A 19779-nucleotide genomic window follows, 5' to 3' on the forward strand; every position below is an offset into this window, starting at 1 on the left:
CTTTTAAAAGTTTGAATTTGATAATGCTCAAGTTGAATGTTTCTGACTGTGATAAAATATTTAAGCACACCAGGAGCAAAGATGAGTGAAGTTGATTCAGCTCTGGTTGTACATTTGCCAGAGTCCTTCAAGGTCATTTTCCTACATTATTCAGTACTTCAAGAACCTAGGAAGTTGAGAGCCACTCTTTATGTTTCTGTTATTTTCCTGTGTTGCAGATTGAGGAGATTTAGGAGGAGTTTTAACTTATGGATGTCACGATTCTCTGATACATACTTTACAGAACGCTTCAGTTCCGTGTATAAATTCTCACTTCTGTACATCTCAGATGACCTCAGCACTGTAGTTCCATTCATAAGTGATAGTTGATTGAATGAGTTATTAGGTGCAGTTCCAGTAATGGATTGTGGCTCTTCTCCAAGTATGTGGGATGTCTTACAGTGAACATGTGCATGTAGGTAAAAAAATGAGGGGAAAAAAATGAGGTGTACAACTCTTACTTTGATGTGGTTGTAGTGTATATTAGGCAGTGTTCAAAACCAGGGGAAGAAATAGAAGAACTTGAGTTCTAGCAAAACCTGTGTTGTGAAATGCTTTGGAGTATGAATGCCCACAGTTAAAAAGCGTGTATGAAGAACTACTCTCAAACAACTGTGATTGCTGGACAGCAGTTTTGTCTTCTCTTGCCCTCTGGTATTATGGCTGGAATTAGAATGAATTTATTATTTAACTTATTCACATGTCATTTTTATGATATTCAAGGATGCTACTTTTAAAGTTGTCTGATGCATCTAATCAGGTTCTTTTACAGAAAACAAAAAAAGGTTGAAGGATGATAAAATGTTTGTAACTGCCTTCAGCATGTTTATGGCAACAAAGTAAACAGTCAGCATTCATTTTTGGGATCAAACAGTGATCTCTTATTTGAACAGAACACATGTGTGTATTTTCCTTGTCTGTTTGGGAGTTCATGCAATCAAAAAACAAGGCTTCTGTTAGCTTTAATTGTATTTTGAGCAAGTCTGTTTGTATTTTAATTGGAAGAGTGGGAAATAACATTAAAAAAAAAAAAAATGCCAGTAATGCTATATAAAATAATGTTAAAAATTGAAGCTAGCCATAGAATTGCAGAAAGGCTTCAAACTGATTAATCATGCAGTAAAATTGTATATGAAGTTCAGTGCAGATAGATGCAATGATGCAAATGGGGGAAATATCTTCTCCTTTGCAACTATTAACTTTTTCCATTTATGGAATGCAATTTTGGGGATCATAATAAATCAATAAAAAGATTGTCCTCAATGCTTAGTAGCTACCAAAAAAGCAAATCGCTGTTAGTCATTGCTATGAAAAGATCCACCAACAAAATAGAAATGATCAACTTGCATCAACTCAGCTCTGGCATTTTTTCAGTTGCTACACTGACAGATGTATTTAATGATTCTGCAGAGGTAAAAGAAATAAATACTCATGTACACACCAAAATAGGAATTACTAGTGTGGTTGTTCATTATGAATCGATATATAATCTCCTTCTTTGCTTTAAGGATTCTTACTTATTTTTTATTTTAATGTTTAGCCTATCTTGAAATGCAAATTTGAAATGGCAAAGTTTGAGATGATGTAAACTCTTTGCAAAGTCTTCACAAAAAGTCACCTGTTTTAAGAAGTAGGGGTTTATCTGATAAACAATGCGAAGAAAAGTAAGAACAAAAATAAGTTTTCACATGATTCCTTGACTGAATGAAAGTAACTTTTTAGGTTTCTTTTTTGGGTTCTATAAAGCTTTAAGTAGCTGGAGTGAATATGAGGGGTTATTTATTTCAGGGTTTGTGGTTACGGTTTCTGCAGCCACGTAAAAGCACTCAATGAACAGGTCAATAAAAGCTAGGGAAGGATTCCCTTCGGTTCCTGCTGGCATAGTGTTGAAATAAAATCACTGAAAGTAAGCTGCATTGTAGATCAAGACAAAGATTGCAGGTTCTTCCAGAAAACAGTTTTAAGATACTAGATATAATAAAAAATAAAGTGAGAGATAGGATTCAAGTTTTATGAATCTGAATAAAGTGTGAAAAAATAAGAAATGGAGGAAAGGAAGCCTGCAAAAGAGTGTTTTGGTTTTGGTATTCAGGTAAATACTGAATAACTGAGAGAAATTTGCTAACACAAAAGCCTCTTAATGATATAAAAGGAGATAGCTAGTGACTATTTTGAAAGACATAGTAATTATTTGTAAAATCAGGAGGATCTCCTACTACTAGTAAAGGCAACTTGCAAATGATCAGAAGTTTCCAGAAGTCATTGAATGGACATTCTATAAAGTAAGAGTTTCTCTTATGTTAGTGGAATCTTAAATAAGGCAAATGGGTTTAGAAGTTTAGACATGTTGCTATAGAAACTTGATTCTATAACTGTTTTCTCTTACGTTTTGCAGAATGAAGAGAAGGCATCAGTCAGTTTTCCCTCACTTCTTAGCCATATGACATCTTCGTTCTTAAATCATCCTGTAATTGCAATGACAACGAATGCAGATTCAGGTGTCCCAGAGATGCTGAATACTTTTTCTCCACTCATGTCATCCATGCCTTGTGATATTCATATGGTTAATCTGAGGACAATCCAATCAAAGGTAAGATCAAACAGCTTTTTAATCATCAGTTTTATTAATATAGTCCAATCGAGTGCTTTATTCTAGGAAAGTATCATACATGTATTTCATACGTTACATAATGTGTTTCATACGTTATATATATTACAACTAAATTGTAATGGCTCATTTTTGTTAATTCTGCAAGAATTGTGATTACACAGTGGTCATGAAGGTCATGAAATAGCAGAACTGCTTTTTCACAACATAGTAAAACACACAGCATTTTATTCTGTCTCTGGAGTGAGCGTATTTCCATAAATTTATTACAGTTTGAGCAAAGAAAAGTTTCTTAGATCAAATACTTCAGCTTCTTCTGTATAAAAAGTTAAATTTAAGTTCAGTAAACCCTGCTCTGAGTACACTAGTTTTTGCTTTTAAAAAAGCATCTTGTTCCATCTGATTTCATTTGGTGGACCTGATGAAAATCTGCCACATCTAACTCCCACTGGAATAAATTCTTACAGTATTCTTATACTTCAGTACAAGACCTTTTTAATTATACTGATATCAACTTACTGTCTAGGCTTCTTGTGAAGCTGTTCTCTGGTATGTTTTAAAGACCCAGGCATGTGTCTAAATTTCGGCTGGGGCAGAATTGTTTTCTTCAGAGTGGTATATGGTTTGGTTCCAAGACAAAAACAATGTTGATAGCACACTGATGTTTATAATTATTGCTAAGCAATGTTGTAAAAAGCTGAGATCACTCTAGTTTCTCAGCTCATACTAACAAAGGGCTGAGAGGGGACAGAATCAGGACAGATGACAAACTAGCCAAAGGGGGATTCCATACCGTATGACATCATGCAGAAGGAGAGATTTGAAAGGGGTAGGTGTTCACCTGGCTTTCTTCCACTGCTTGTGGGATTAGCTGGGCATTGGTAGTGGTCTACTGATGTTCATCACTTGGTATATATTTTCATATATATTTGTCAAACTTATTACTCTTATCTTCTTCTCTATCTTAGTGAATTGTTTATCTCAACCCATGAGTTCTACTTCATCTATTTTTCCTTTTGATTTTCTCCCCCATCACAATGGGAAGCTTTGGGGGAGTGAGTGAAGGACTATTGGCATATCTTTTTGGTTTTTGTTTTGTAAAAGTATTTAATTTTCCTGTTAGAAAGCTATAGAGAGTCATTGTTTTCAGCTTTTAAACACCTTTCAAAATGTGGGTATCTGAATTTTATGCAGTATTGTAATATCGCTCACCTGTGTTTCCATCGGTGAAATCCCTTTTTAATTCTTCAATCCTTAGATACTTAGCATCTAGAATTGTCCTTTCTCTTGTAGAGTCTCCATTGTGGCTGAGGTAGAACTGCTCTTCTCTATTGACACCTAACCTATTCATAGTGTCTGCAAAACTGCTTTATCAGTTGATCATTTTTAGTCTCGATCATTATTTTAGAACTTAATCAGTTCATTTACTCATGATTACTATTAGTATTTCATTCTCATGTGAACTCCCTCAGCTATTATTTTGTTGTTTTAAATTACAAAGTGAACTCTTGATTCTGTGAGTCTGAAGCCCATGAAGAGTAAGGAGAAAGCTTTGTATTAAATAAAATCTTTATGTGAAGTGCATGTTCCAGGCTTTGCTGTAAAATTTTTCCATTTGCCTTGGCAGCTCAGTGCCACTTCTTTTTTTCCAGCAGGTCAGGATTAGCAGCAGATCCTCTTGAACATGCCACCTTTTCAACTTTAGGACCTAAATTTCTTGCTGTTGTTTCTATAATGCAGTCATGAAATTCATGAAAGGGAAAGTTGGCTGTGCTTCAGCTGTTTTGTTCAGTATTATTCATAGGTGAATTTTACCAATTTAACTAGACTATGCCAACATCCTTATCCCAGTTGGCATAAAGTTGTTTGAGGCTATGACTTCTTCCCTGTCCATCAAGCTACACTACAGTGTAGTGTAGTTCAGTGCATACTTGACGGACAATGCTAAAGTTTGCAGCATAACTCTGTATACTTCAAAGTGAAAACGGTTAATAGGCACAGGATGGGGGGCACTTATCAATACAGGTACAGAACAATTCTAACCCACAGCAGAAATGGTACTGAGCTTTGCAAAGACGTTTTTGCATGCATGCCAAAAGGCCTTTTCAATTCATTTCTGATTTTCTGCCTCCTTTTTCTGTTTTCTGAGAATATGAATGGCGGATGCCATAATTCTGGCTGTTGATGTGGTGGTTTTTTGTTTTGTTTTTGCCAGAAATGTAGAGTACTCCTTTATAGCTTTTACTGTTGAATCATAGAAGCACTTAGGTTTGAAAAGACTTTCAGGATTATCAAATCTAACCATCCACCTAACATTACAAGTCCACTGCTAAAGGGTGTCCCTAAGTGCTGCATCCATATGTCTCTTAATTACCTCCAAGAAAGGCAAATCCACTGCTTCCCTGGGCATCCTCTTCCAGTGCCTAAACACTTTTTCTGTGAAAAATTCATCCTGATATTGAGTCAAAACCTTCCGTGATGCAACTTTAGGCCATTTCCTTGAGTCCTGTTCCTTATGACCTGGGATAAGTTTGACAGCCAGAGGCAGCACACAGTGTTTAGCCTTGTAGAATGCTGTACAATTGGATGCAGTTCATTAAAGTTAGCCTATCCAGATTCCTCCACAGCCTTTCTACGCTCAAATAGGTAAACACTTGTTGGAAAAGACCACGGGAGACGTGTCTTATATATCATGGTGAAAAGGTCTCGTTTATTAGGAGTAACAGCATCTCATTTATACAGTCAGTAATAAGCTCATGCATATTGCAAAAGTAAAGCTCAGGATTGGTGGGTTACATATTACTTCATCTGACCTTTGTGGTTAGCCTTATGGTTACTTTTCTTCACAGCTATGCCTACACATTGCTACACATCTTGTTTTTCCCTTTAGGCTGTCCTTGCCTCTCGCTACATATTCTGTCTTTAGCTACATATCCTGTCTTTCACATCCTGATTTCTCCTCAGCTGCTGCCTCTAGTCACATACCTTCTCTTACAATTTAACTAATGGAGTTTCATCATGTCCTTTCTCACGAAGCCATTCTGCATAAACACTCTCCACAAACACTCCCACCCAACTTGGTGTCATTGGCAAATTCACTATGATTTATGCAATCCCTGACAATGACAGGATCATTGATGAAGGTATTAAACAAAGCCAGTGTCAGTACTAAGTCCTTAGGAATGCCATTTGTGACCAGCTGCCATTGGATTTAACTCCATTCACAACAACCCTTTGGGCTTGGCCATCCAGTCTGTTTTTTACCCAGCAGACAGAGCATCTGCATCCAGTTTCTCCAGGAGAAAGCTATGTATCAAGCATTTGCTCAAGCCCAAGTAAGCTACACCCAGAGCTTTCCTCGAATCCACTAAGTTGATCATATTCTTATAGAAGGAGATCAGTCAAACAGGACCTGCCTTTCATAAACCCATGCTGTCTGGCTTTGTTCAGCTGGTTGTTCTGCATGTGCCATGTGATACCATTTGAGTTGGTCTGCTTCCATGACCTTCCCTGGTATGTAGATCACAATGGCAGGCCATTTAATCCCCTATTTCTCCTTCCTGTCCTTCCTGTAGATGCACATCACTTTCACAACCTGTAGTCATCTTGGACCTCCCCACTTAGCTGAGACTTCTGGCACGTTATTGAAAGTGGCTCAGCATGTCCTTGCACCAGCTCTTTTTGCACCCTTATGTGGATCCCATCTGGAGTCTTAGATCTGTGGGTATTCAGGTGGTGTAGTAAAATCATGTCATAGGATTGTAGGATGGTTTGGGCTGTAAGGAATTTCAAAGATCATAAAATTGTAGAGAGCTTAGAGTTGAAAGGTGTCTTTAAAGCACAAAAGGGTCCATCTTTCATGTCAAGATCTCTTTGGATGAAATCCCTTCCTTCTGCTGCCTCAACCACACCACTTAGTTTTGTGACATCAGCAAACTTGCTCAGGGTGTTGCTGATAAGGATATTAAAGAGTACTGGTCCCAGGATGGGATCATTCTACGCTTTCACTACCATAACTAAGCTCCATACAGTCCAAACCTTCTCTCATGTAGAGGACTATCCTTCCTCCTTTCCTGCCTATCTCTTAAATCACATACTCAGTTGTGTGAGCCATCTCACTATGTCTCACCGAAACCTGCGATGTAACACTAAGACTGGACTGAAAACTGCAGATCTTCCTCCTGCTGATTTCCCATGTAACATTTTTGCCTAGAGGCATTTGGCCCCTACTGAAACTGACTTACTGACTGGCATTCCTTTCTGTTGCTTTTTAGGTGCCTTCTTACTCGACCTTATTCCTTTTCTTATCTGTGGGCAGTTGTAGCTAATACTAATATCAGCATTCCCTTTCCCTGGCAACATTAATTTAAAGCTTTCTTCACCAGCTTGACAAAGTTTGCAATTTAAGATGATCTTGCCCTCTGCAAGCACGTGGACCCTATCAGCTCTCAGTGGAGCAGGTTTCTTAAAGTGAGTCCCATTGTCTAAGCAACCAAGTCCCTGGCTGTGGCAGCAATCCTGTAACAGTTTCTTGATGCTCAGATCCTACTGGCCTTTTCCAGTTTCTTCCTTTTGACGGTTTGAAATAAGGAAGGTTTGAAATAAAAGCAACCAGTGCTCCAGAGTCCCGGTATTTCTTGATAATCCTCTCATTGCTCCTGCCTGTATCACTGGTGCCCACATGAAACAGAAGCAGCAGATAATAGTCAGTGGGCAGTCAGCTTGATGTTGTCTTGGGAGTGGAGTGGGTGAGGATGTGTCATGGGGTACCTCCCTATCTTTCTACTGAGAGTCATTTACTGTCACACATTAACTTTTCTAATTGTTAAGGAACAGATTTTCAAGAAATGATATCATAACAATTACACATAAAAGAGTACTAAATTAATATATATATTTAAGATTTAAGGTAGAAGTGAGAATTCACAAAAAAATGCATTAAAATGTAAATGAGAAAAAGGGAAATTCTCACTTCACTTTAAACTCTCCTGCCCTGTAGGGGGTTAAAAATGCCACTGGGAGTGATCCTGTCATGAAGAAATCCAACACTGCGTATCTTGTTTGACAATGATAAGTGGACAAGACATTGAGATTTAAAAACTAAGTGCAGTTGTCCCCTTATACCAAATATAAATGTGTGAAGTTTTGCAAGATTAAGGATGTTCCTGTTTTCTAGACACTGAGAGATCTGTTAGAGATTTTCATACAGGTAGCACAACTGTGTTAGAATGTGTATGTGGCATAAGTCTGGTTCGTTTTTTTTCTCAGACATTCTCTTACGCATGCATAGACATAACCTAATTTACGTAGAGTTGATATAAGAATAGATAAGTTAAAGTAGATGTGGAAACTGTGGCAGCTTGGTCTGTCTTACACCTCTTTTGGTAATGCATTATGGATGCTTTGTGCATGCTAAGTCCTAGAAAGTGTAAAATCTTGAGTATTATGTTGTGTTTAAACTTAGCAAAGCTCTCTTCCTGAAGGCACCATCGCTTAACTTTGGTTTAAACATTTTGAATCTTAATTAAGGTAATATTTAGTCTTAAAAACTTGAAGTGAAATTTTTATACTGTCAGCTGTAGCGTATTTGTTATGCAGGTGACTACAAGGGAATTCTGTTGAAGACAGATGAAGTTTTGATAATTCCTTAGATCATGTCATTCTTAAAATCGATTAACCCCATCAAAAGTCAGGCTTTTTTAGTATGAATTTTAATGCGTCTCTGATCTGATGTTTAGACAGACAGTAATATTTTGTGTGCGTAAAAATGTCTGCTTTTAAGTGTAGTAGTTTTCCATGTGACTGACAAAATGACAAAGCTAGGTATCATATAGTAGGAAACTGAAAATAATTTTGATGAATCATTATTATTAATTTAATCTAGGAAGCGGAGCTGCTGTTTTAATAAAAAATGTAAGAACTTTTTCAGCCACCATAGATACTAAGTAAGCATATTAAACCTGTTTAAATTGTTTTATTATGAATACTGTTCATTAATTAACATTATGACTTTAGGAGGTTAGAAGCTGTGTTACTCATGAAAATCTTCTCAAACTGAGATGTGCTGCTTTGGTTTTGTAAACTATGCAGCATTTTTACATGTCAACATCTTACTACAAAATACCATGTTTCAGGTCCAAGTACTGCTGAGTACATTTTTTGTTCTTTAAAAGGGAGAACTTGCTTAAGAAAAAATAACTCAAGTTCATTGTTTTGTTATCTGAATTACATTTACAACTATGAAATTGTAGGACCGTGAACCTGTGTGATGCTGTATTTCAAAGAAACCGGTCCAAGTTTTTGTTCCGAGATCTACTCTATTAGAAGAAACTTGATTTGGATCTGAAGACCTAATCTGTTGACATTGCTTATTTGTTACACCTCAAAGTGATGAAGCTTCACAGATGCCTAATGCTTGTTGACTTAGGCTTCTCCGAGGCAATAGATCTTATTGAAGTACCAAAAATGAATGTGACTCATGAGAGAGATTACTGGGAGAAAATGTCAGTGCACAACTCAAGTTAAATAAGGTTTTAAAAAAACAAAAATCTTACACCACTCTATTAAGTATTTAATAAAGTAAAGGGCTGAAGAACTAAAATAGGAAATGCATACAGTGAAATAAATTACATGATAGAAAATAAATGACAGGTGAGTATGGTGCTACAGCAAACAGCTTGTGGCATGTCGGAAAACTCATCACAGGCCACTTGTGGGTGCTGTGAAGATGAAGTGTGTATACATCTATAATGTGAGGTAGAATTCCATTTGTTACTCTTACAGTACAATTTAATATATATTTATTTTTATGCCTTAGTGTATAACAAAAAGTTTTGCAACCATGGGAAGCTTTCCTTTTTCTGGGGTGTGACTGTTTTCTGAAAATTACATGTCAAAACGAGATTCTGACTTCAGGCATTTATGTGACTTGTTTGTCCAAAATGATCTTAGAAATTTGTTCCAAATTAGCAATTTGAGATTGTGGATTACTCTGTGATGTCTGCTGAGGCTCAAGAGCACCATGTGTCTTATCTGTATCTATTCAGTATTTATATGTTAGTGTGTGACTTCACACAAGTTCTAAGCCGTGTGAAGTTTCACAGGGCTGATTTGAGAAAGAAGAATTTCATACAACATAGACAGGGTAGTTAGAGGTAGCATTTCTAATTACTGGATGCTTTCTGTTTTCTTTTGTTTTTGTCATATAATTTACCTGGGAAGCCAATTAGTAAAACTACAATAGACACACTTCAATTCTGAGTCTTCTTGTGCTCGTGAATTTATCGAGCTCTGAATTTTTTTGTTCTCCATTTAAATTCACATTTAGTAGTACCTGTGTATGTAAAATCACTTTGTTGTTTAGTTATTTTTATGTCTAATCTTACAGACAACAAAAGAAACACATTCAGTTCAAGCTGAACATTATTTAATGCATGAGTGGTTCCATCATTTTAAGGCAGTGATAGTCTTACAAGGTCTCAAAACGTCTTGCTGGCTCTGCAACTTTTGCAGTAACTTTTGGTCTGTTTGCAGGTAGATACTGAGCCGTCTGATGAAGCTGCTCTGATTTTTCACAGAAAGGGATTTGATTGTCGGTTTTCAAACAGGGATGTGGGTCTGCTCTGTTCCACCACTCAGGGAAAGGTATGCTGATGTTCTGTGGATATTGTACCTTGCAAGTGTTGCAATAACAGTGATATTCAAAGTAAATTATTGTTGAAGTGTAGGTTGATATTTCTCGAGAAATGCAGAATTATAGCATAGTTTATCTTGAAATCTACTTTCCATTTAATAAAGGTGTAGTTCTGCTGTTGTGTGGAAATTACAATGTAAGCATCTGCAGGCTAACTCTTAGGTCAGTTCTAGTCTTACTGACTTCCTGTGAGTGCGGTTTTCATATAACAGCAGAATTTCTCAAACACTTTTTGAGTGGTGTAGTATGAGCAACTTTAGCCAAGTTATATTTAACGTATCTGCAAGTCATGTGGCTGGCACTTCGCAGACTTCTTATTACAGCATATGAAGCATACATATATCTGAGTGTTGTGCAGATGCTGTTGGATTGGTGTGATATGTAAAAGCAATTACATGGAAATTATACAGCTTTGTTGTAAATGATACCACGGGCAGCAAGTAGGCTGGGTAGTAATTTCTAGAATCTCTGAAATATTTTACAGCAAAACTTGAAACAGATTTAGAATTTTGGTTAAGTTGAAGAATTTTTTAGATACAAGGAGAATTTTAACCCAAATATTTCCAGTCGTGTTTTAAATATTCTGGTTTGCCTTACTTGCTTTGAAATATGGCAAGCAAACACTAACCTAAAAAGACTGAATCAAGTATGTAGCGTCTGGGGTGTAATTGGTAATTTTGGTGCCAGGATTGTTGCACTGATACTTGTAAAGGGTATTTGACCAGCATTTTGGGGATTAAAGTGAAGTTTAAGGTATGTAATGTATTTTCTAACTTATTTATTTATTTTCTGCAGGTAAAGGTGCATAAACTCTTTAACAAATTCCATGTGGAAAGTCTTACACCTGCATCTTTATCTCTGATGCATTCACCTCCAGATGCCAGAAATATAAGTGAAATAAATATGAGTTCTATGGAGATAAATACATTCCGGATTCGACTAAGATGAAATCTGGCTGTAATACTCAGATAGAGAAGAGGAATCTGCAATTATCTCCTCAAAGTTTTACGTGCAATAAGAAGCACATTGTTATTATTCCAGCTTCTGGATACTGTGAGAAAAACATGCATTGTCTATTTTTTATTTTTACTTTTACCAACGCAGTGAAAAGCCATGTTGCAAGCAACTTTATTTTTTTTTTTTCATAAAATACCAACATCAGTATAAGTTGACACATAAGTGCAGCAAGTGAAGAAATTTATAAGGATGTTAACCTCTCAACAGATTAAATCTCAGGTTAAATGCTGATTTACGTTTCTGGTGTTGAAATTTTCATAAGAAGGGGATTGGGTTTTGAACAGCTTTCTTTGTAGATTGCTGATAAATTTATGTACTAATAATTCAGCATAGGAAACCCTGATTCAACTTTGAAACAAGAGACAATAGAATTTATGTGTTACCAGCTGATTTCCAAAAACTTGCAATCATTAATTGAAATGACAATAAGGTCACATTACTCCACAATTAATTTCAATTTACTCAACGAAAAGGGGATCTTTAATTGTGGTAAAATTAAAGCCTGCAGTACTTGTGACAAGTGGTGGTAGATTTTAACACGTCTGCCATTCACATGAATGATGTAAATAGGAAAACATGAACCTACAAAACAATTTTGCAATGGAAACATTTAATAAAACTCCCATTTTGTTACTTGACACACTGGGATATGTGCAATTATTCCATTATACATGATGAGAAATGTCCATACTTACCATGAATACAAGATTTTTTATAAAACTCATTTAGATATCAATGTTCTCTGAAGTGAGTTTTCTATTTCAAGATTACCATATCAAGATAAATGTGCCTTATTTTTTGATATGTCTTGTTACAATTTTGGTGTCTATGTTAATGTTTTTTGGGGAAGGGTAGTTTATATAATACTTAAGCTGTGTATCTCCTGTTTGACAATGCTGGCCACACTCTGATCTATGTCCTCCTTCACCAAGTTTGTACTATCTTGTTCTGAGCAACTATTTGAATGTATTAACATGATGTCATAATAGGAAACAGACAAGAATTACTGTAAAATCTAAATTCAGCTGCTTTCAAGGAAGTTGCAACTCAATGCAGAAAGCTGATAGTAAGCAAGACATAGTTTGCAAACCCATCAAAACATGTCCTTGCCTGTCACAGACTCTGTGACCTGTGTATTCAGAATCACGTGCCTATATTTTAAGCATCATTTTTCAGTCATGTAACCTCAGTTACATTGCCAGTGTTCACACGTTTGCGTTACCGAAGAACGGAGTCCTACTTTTTGCTTTCATTTCCACGTATTAACTAATTCATATTTAGTGCCGAAGCCATTCAAGTGTGAAAAATACTCCCTAAGTAGAGCTGCTGTTTACAGTTAACTCATATGAAAATACACTTGAGAATTATACCATTTACTGGTCTTCACATTTCTTCGTACCTCGTCCATCTCTTGTTTATCCCTTCCAGTCATCATCGCTTATCTTCAATACTATTGCATGGAAAGTCACTGTAACTGGTAAGAAGGTGTGCTATTTTTTAACTCTAATATTACCTACTGTATTTAATACCATCATTATTGTTCCACGATTCATCAGATGATAAATTGTAGCTACAGGCTATCTTAAAAAGAAATTGAAAGCGAAACTCTAGTTTTGTGCGTTGTCATGGGTTGATTCTCCACCAGGATTGCATTGATTTGCCCTATTTGATTCAGCCTACTGTATATTTTCTACTTAGTGGAAAACTTAGCAGGATCTGGTGCAAGTTATGTCAGAAATACAAGAACCACTAACCACAAATGAAAGAATCAGATCCAATAAAATGATGTTTTCATGCAATAAACATGTACTGTAAGTTTTCTTAGCTATAGTAATTGAAAATACTTTTGTTGCTGTTGGAAGTCAGAGCTCGGTAGACTCGCCAGCAGAAGGTTCTCATGATGTGTATGCTATTGCATCGTTAGAATTAAAATGCTTCAGAGACTTTTGCTTGTTCCGTGCAAGAGAGCTTTCAAAATCTTTTCAAGTTTTGTGAAGCAGAAGGGTAAAATTTTGATGCAATAAAGTTTTAAAGCATTTTACCATTGGAATTGCTTCCAGAAGATCAAATAGCATTGTACCTTTCATCATCAGCTGTACAATCACAATGCCTGCGTCTTTCTTAACCAGGAGATTTAGTCGTCGTTCTCTTATTTTGCATTATTTTTTGCGTAGCAGCAGAACAGCCTTCAGATTAGAATTTAGACGTTCCCGAAGTCTGTAACTAAGTCTAAACTCCAAAGCCTGAAAATAAATTTTACTTCAATTGGTTCAGAATGTGACTATTGATTTCCTTTTTCAACAGTTCGTACTGTCAGCTTAACACTTCAGTTTCTTACCGTGAGATTCCAGTGAAGGTGTTTCTTTTCCCTGCGCATTCACCATTCAACTTGATTATATTCTTCTCTGTTTTGTAGCTGCTGGTTGTAAAACTACTGGTTAAGAAAACCATACATCCTTCCTTTCAGCCAGGATGGTTTTAAAGACAATGCTGAACAACAACAAAAAGGAAACGATAAAGAGATTTAAACCTTGTAATTACTTTCCATACTAGTTATACTTGTACTGATTATTTTTTTTCTTTTATGTTCCTTTTAAATGTCTTTGTTTTTACTTACTCATGTTGTCTGAAACAAACTGATTTAAATTGAAGGTTTTTGATATTTTCTCTTCGAAGGTTTTATATCTTATGGGGATATGTAAAATAAGATCTCTAATAAAAGATAATGTTATTGTGAGATGAGTTCAGTGTTGTTGATGTCTTAGCAATAACCAGTTCAAAAATACGAAGTGCCCATAGCTTACTGCAAGGTGTTTCATCTATCAATAGCATTTGGGAATTAGGATCGGATTGTAGGTAGTGAGATGCACTGCTGATGAAAGATGCCAAGACTAAAGAGATGGGAAAGTGGTGGGCGTTTCTTCTTTCACAAGGGAAACCTTGCACTGATTTAAGGTAATGGAAGTGTAAAATCACTGCATTTTACGTTTAATTCAGATTAATTTCATTGCTACTTACAGTATTCAAGAGTAATGGAATGAATTGAAAGCTGTTCTTGTAAATCAGTAAATAATCCATTAGAAAATAGAGTGAAATTAACAGTTCAGCTGTTATATTAGGCTGAATACTTTTAAGAAAACAATATAATGCCAATATAAGGTACTGTAATTACATATTACAGGTTGGGCAGGCATAGGTGTATTGCAGATTTGCTTCCCAAAGTGTTGGAGCCAGAGAATAATGGGTTGCAAAGGCAGCCAGTATAAATTTCTCAGTGCTTGAAACTAATTGATGCTGGACTGGATAGTTTTAGCTGTGAATGTAAAAGTATACCTGCATGGGTTCCATATAAGCCCCAGAATTTTAAAGCTTGTATTTCTGGATAAAGAACAGAAGTATAAAATGTCTGCGTACAGCAGCACTGATGGGCTTAGATCCAATCTGAAGTAACACATCACCTTTTTAAGATCATCCTGCCCTGAAATCAACTGATAACATTATGACCGTATAGACAGTGTATGTATTCCAGGTACAGGTAAAATCTTGCTGAAATATACTTTACCGTATTTCACACATACATGGGTATACGATGTTTTAAATTAGTTGATTCCACACTTCTCTACATGTCTGTAGTTACATGGACACTTACATACTTTGCTCCAATAGAGCTAAAAGGATTGTGCTTGGGAGCGGTCTTGTATGTAGCCTTAACTCTTTGGGGGAGAACGCATCTCCAACAAATACACTGTGCATAGGGACTGTTGTCTTGGATCACGTTGCGGCTTCCCTTCTGGGTCTCACATGTGTTAGCATAAAGCTCAATGCATTTAATGCTGGGACTCTGCCTTCCTTATCCTACAGGAAGAACAGACTAGGACTTGGATTTCTGTCCTATGCACCCAAAGTGAGACTCAAACTGGAACCCTTGTGCACACTCTAGAGATAAGAATGATGCAGCTTTACAGGCTAAATCAGGCCCTGCTCCAGCAGCTCTGTACACTTCATCAGAGCATTCCTGTGTGATATGGCAAAATGTCACTTTGTACTGCTGTCTCTCAGGAAGCGTTTTAATGTACTGTTGTCTGCCTTTTTGATAACACAATATATTTTCTTATAACATTAAAAGCAAAAGAGTAGTCTGATATACAGTGTAAACTGAGATGCTGAAGTGTTTGATTCCTTTGGGAAGAAAATACATAAAATGCATTCCCTAGAGCTGGGACCAGACAATTTCTATGTTGTGTTTGTTCTAAATTAGCCCTGATGTTTTGTATTTAATAATAATAATAATAATAAAAATCACCTGATCTCTTACCTACGTGTAAACTGTTCACAGATTTCATGACAGTGGCAGTTGTCTTGGATGAAACTTTATCTATTACTCAATGGTTGATCATTAAGGTGCTCCAAATGTTTTTCTACACAGCAACAGTCTTACAGAACAGCAAAAAGCAAGCAATGATGTATTGAGAATGAATTTTTACAGCAGGGGGTTATATTGTTATAGGCAAAATATCTGGAACTGTTGAAACCTGACATCTTTTATGATACAGAACCTGGGTAAGCTCTTTTCAAAAGAAGGACAGCTGGAAATTGTTTGGGAAAAATAGAAAGGCGACCTGCAAGCGGGACCTGACTCTGTTAGAGCAAAATTGAGAAGCAACCATAAAACAATCAGCCACTCTAGTCACATTAAACAGAGAGAACCAGCAATCTGATTGTACTGGAATAGAAAGTTTTCTAGAAGATAGATGATATTCATGTTTTGAACAATTTTAAGTTTTCTAGCAGAAAAAACCTTCAGTGATTTCAGCAGGAAAATATTAAAAGTAAATCAGCAGTTCCAGATAAATGCCAGTTAGATGCAATCAGTAATACTGATGCCAGTTTAAATGCCAGTTCTGGTTAAATGCCATCAGTAATGCTCAAAATTCACAGCAGTCATTCACAAATCCCATGAAGACTTGAGAAAAGAAATTTTCTCTCACAAATGTCCATTGTCTTTGAGAACATTCCTTGGTGACTTGGCTTGATTTGGCATGATGATCAGAAGGCATAGTTGTGAAAATGAACAGAAAAATAAATTAAAAAGGTAATAATATTGTTCTATCCCTCTTTTAATGCAGCCCAGGGTAGCATTGGCCTTCTGAGCTGCAAGCACACACTGCTGCTGGCTCAAGTCTTCTCTGCAGAGCGCTCCCAGTCTGCAGACATCTGAGATGACCCTGACTAATGTGCAGTGCCTTGCACCTGGCCTTGTTGAACCTCTTTAGTTTCTCATGGACTGACTTCTCAAGCCTGTCCAGATTTCCTTGGGTTCCCTTCTGTTGTGTCAACTGCACCACTCAGCTTGGTATCATCAGCAAACTTAACTGAGGGAACAGTCAATTCCACTTTCTATGTCATTGATGAAGATGTTAAAGATCACCTACCCCTCAACAGGCTTGTGAATCCACCTGGACACAGAACTGTTGACCACAACCATTTGGCTGTGACCATGCATGCAATTCTGTCTGATTTCTGTCTCAAATCCATCTCTCCAATTTAAAGGCAAGAATGTGGTGCATAACCGTGTCAAAAGCTTTGCACAAGTCCACTTGCCTTTTCTTTTGTCCACCCATGCTGTCAGGCACAATCAGTTCTTAGTGAAGCCGTGTTTGCCATCTCAGATCACCTCCTATTCTTGCATGTGCCTTTATGTCTTTTCCAGGAGGATCTGTTCCATGATCTTCCCAGCCCAGACTGCCGGCACTCTTAACCTCTTCAGTGATCTCCTCTGCTCTGGTGAGCACCAGGTTCAACAAAACTTCACCTCTGATTGTTCTGTCCAGTATCTGAACCAAAAAAATCACCCTCAAGGAACTCCAGGACTCTCCTGGATTGTTTGCAGCCCACTGTGCTGCATTCACAGCAGACATCTGGGTGGCTGAAATCCTCCATCAGGATAGGAACATGCAAGCACAGTGCTTGTTGTCTCTGAAGCAAAGAGATTTTATCCACATCCTCCCCTTAATCAGGTGGTCTGTAGCAGACCACAGACACCATATGTTCTTTATTGGTCCAGTCCTTCATTTTTACCTGCAAGATCCCAGCCTGCTCATGACTTTGAAATTAGGTATTAGCAAATGGAAACAAATACAAAGGACAAAGGAAAAATGTTTTCGTGGTAATTCCAGATCTCTGACAATAAAATGTGATTTATACTGTCTTTCATAACGCCTCATACTATGTTTGAAGGCTCTTCCTTGCTTGCTGAAAGATGGTATCTTGGTACAGCCTTTGAACAAAAGCCCATGTTGTAGCAAGTGCCTTTGGGAATCCATGATTGCTGATATGAAATTGAACCTGAGGAAATGTGAATCATTTCAAAAAGGATTGATTACTGAGGCGAGAGGAGCAAAAAAGAGAAATTTCTACAGGCAAAAAAGAAAACTCAGATTGCTTGAAACTAAATAACTTCCTAGATAGCCATCAATGGAAGGATTTTTATTGGACTTGGCTCTTACACATCATCTGCTTGAGGATGTATCAGATATTCAGAACTCCTACAGCAATTAGATATGAAAAGCTAAGTTACCCTCCAACAGCCAAAGCTGAGATTGTTGTGATGCCTGTTGACATGATCATTTGCCTATAACATTTTAACATTCTTCATTCTAGCTTGTATCAGAAATAGTGTTGCTAGCAGGAGCAGGGAAGTACTCAGCACTTCTGAAGCTGCACCTGGAGCACAACGCTTGGTAGCATTGTATCTGTGGGCATCCGGCCCCATGGACTTGTGGCAGTCCAGTTGGAGCAGTAATTCCCTGACCTCTTCTTCAAGAATCACAGGGGGTTCAGTCTGCTTCCCAGCCGAGGATACCAAGCCAGAGTGTGGGGAGCCCTGGGAGTAACTGAGATGACTTTTAAAGACGGATGTAAAGAAGGCATTCAGAAGCTCTGCCTTTTCCTTATCCTCTGTGATCACATTCCCAGCCTTGTCCAGTAAAGAATGGAGATTCCCCTTTGTCTTCCTCTTACAGTTGATGTATTTGTAAAAGAGTTTCTTGTTTGTTTTTACCCCAGCTGCCAGCTGGGCTTTTGCCTCTCTGCTTTTCCCTCTACGCATCTTAACAGCCTCTTTGTAGTCATTCTGAGTTGCTCTTCCCTCCTTCCACAGGCGGTAGATTCTCTTTTTCTCCCGCAACCTTAAGAACAGCTCCCTATTCATCCACGCCGGTCTTCTTCCCCACCGGCTCATTTTGCGGCTCAGGGGGACCGCCTGCTCCTGCGCCTTTAAGACTCATTGTCTGGCAGTGTAAGAGAAGTGCCCTTGGGAGAATCAATTGCTGAAAAGGTAGTAAGTCATGACGCAGATTCATATTGCTGTTTGTGAGTTAATTTTCCTCCAGGAGAGAAGTCCCAACACATTTGCTCACGTATGTGATTTTTTCCCAGGTGTGGAGGTAGGTACAGCAACAGTGATGAGCTACAGAGTATGTGAGGAGGGATCTGGGTCCCTGCACTTAGGAAGTAGTGGCTACGAGCAGCTGTGTCAGGCAGGCAGGTACCACTCAGCTCTGGAAAGCAGATTGCTGGTCTCCCCTTGCAACTTGCTAACACTATTTGCTATTGGGCAATAGTTACACTTTTCACAGTCAGATCTAGTTAGACTGTGTCAAGGTAAAATGGGGGAAAAAGATCATTTGCTTTGAACCCAAACAGGACTGTCCATAACTTCCGTCAGGAAAGAAACATGTGACTCAAAATCACAGTTTTTAAACAAACACTTTCATACTTTTTCATACTTCCTGAGCATTTAATGCGTTGAATATGCACTACATAATGTTTTGAATGTTTAATTTATACTGCAAAAAGTGGTGCATGGCAGTATAGGATCAGTGGATCTGTGCTCTTCCAGAAGCCTTTTCAAATGCGTGTAACACCTTTTTAAAGCAAAAAGGAGAACATGAACCCACTCACCCACCCAATCTACCAACCAAGCAAAATCATCAATGTCCGCAGCTAAAAGTGATGTACCTATCACACTGTTTAGCAGAGCAATTGCAGAGATTTTTTCCAGCGTGTGTTTTGTTAATATGATGGTGTTTAGCTTCTTCTTTTGTTTGTAATTTTAATTATAGGAAACAATTTTATTTCATTAGGAGGTACTACAAGGAAAACATCTATTTATTTATTTTTATTATTATTATTTTTTCTTTCCTCAACATTTTTTTTAACAAAAATGTTTTAAATTTTGGATTTTATGCAATACCTTCTTGATCATTACAAAATCTTTAATACACAAATCCATTTCTCTTGGCCTTTCCTTTGCGACTTATGTAAATTAGAGTGTCACTTAGAGATTCAATCTTTAACCAGAACTACTGCACTTCCAATTTATAAATAGATTATTTTCACCAGTCTGCTGGAGTTTAGACAG

General features: G+C 37.3%; 1 protein-coding gene across 1 annotated transcript in view; it reads left to right on the forward strand.

Annotated features, from left to right (window-relative positions):
* MAN2A1 (mannosidase alpha class 2A member 1) overlaps positions 1-14098 on the forward strand; it is a 109270-nt gene extending 95172 nt beyond the window's left edge. The window contains exons 20-22 of the mRNA XM_072360356.1: positions 2435-2629; positions 10181-10291; positions 11136-14098. Coding sequence (XP_072216457.1) covers positions 2435-2629; positions 10181-10291; positions 11136-11288 — 459 coding nt within the window. The 3' untranslated portion in view covers positions 11289-14098. The remainder of the gene's footprint in view (positions 1-2434; positions 2630-10180; positions 10292-11135) is intronic.
* Positions 14099-19779: the final 5681 nt, after the last annotated feature.

Source organism: Excalfactoria chinensis, chromosome Z (assembly GCF_039878825.1).
Source record: "Excalfactoria chinensis isolate bCotChi1 chromosome Z, bCotChi1.hap2, whole genome shotgun sequence".
Taxonomy (NCBI): Eukaryota; Metazoa; Chordata; class Aves; order Galliformes; family Phasianidae; genus Excalfactoria; species Excalfactoria chinensis.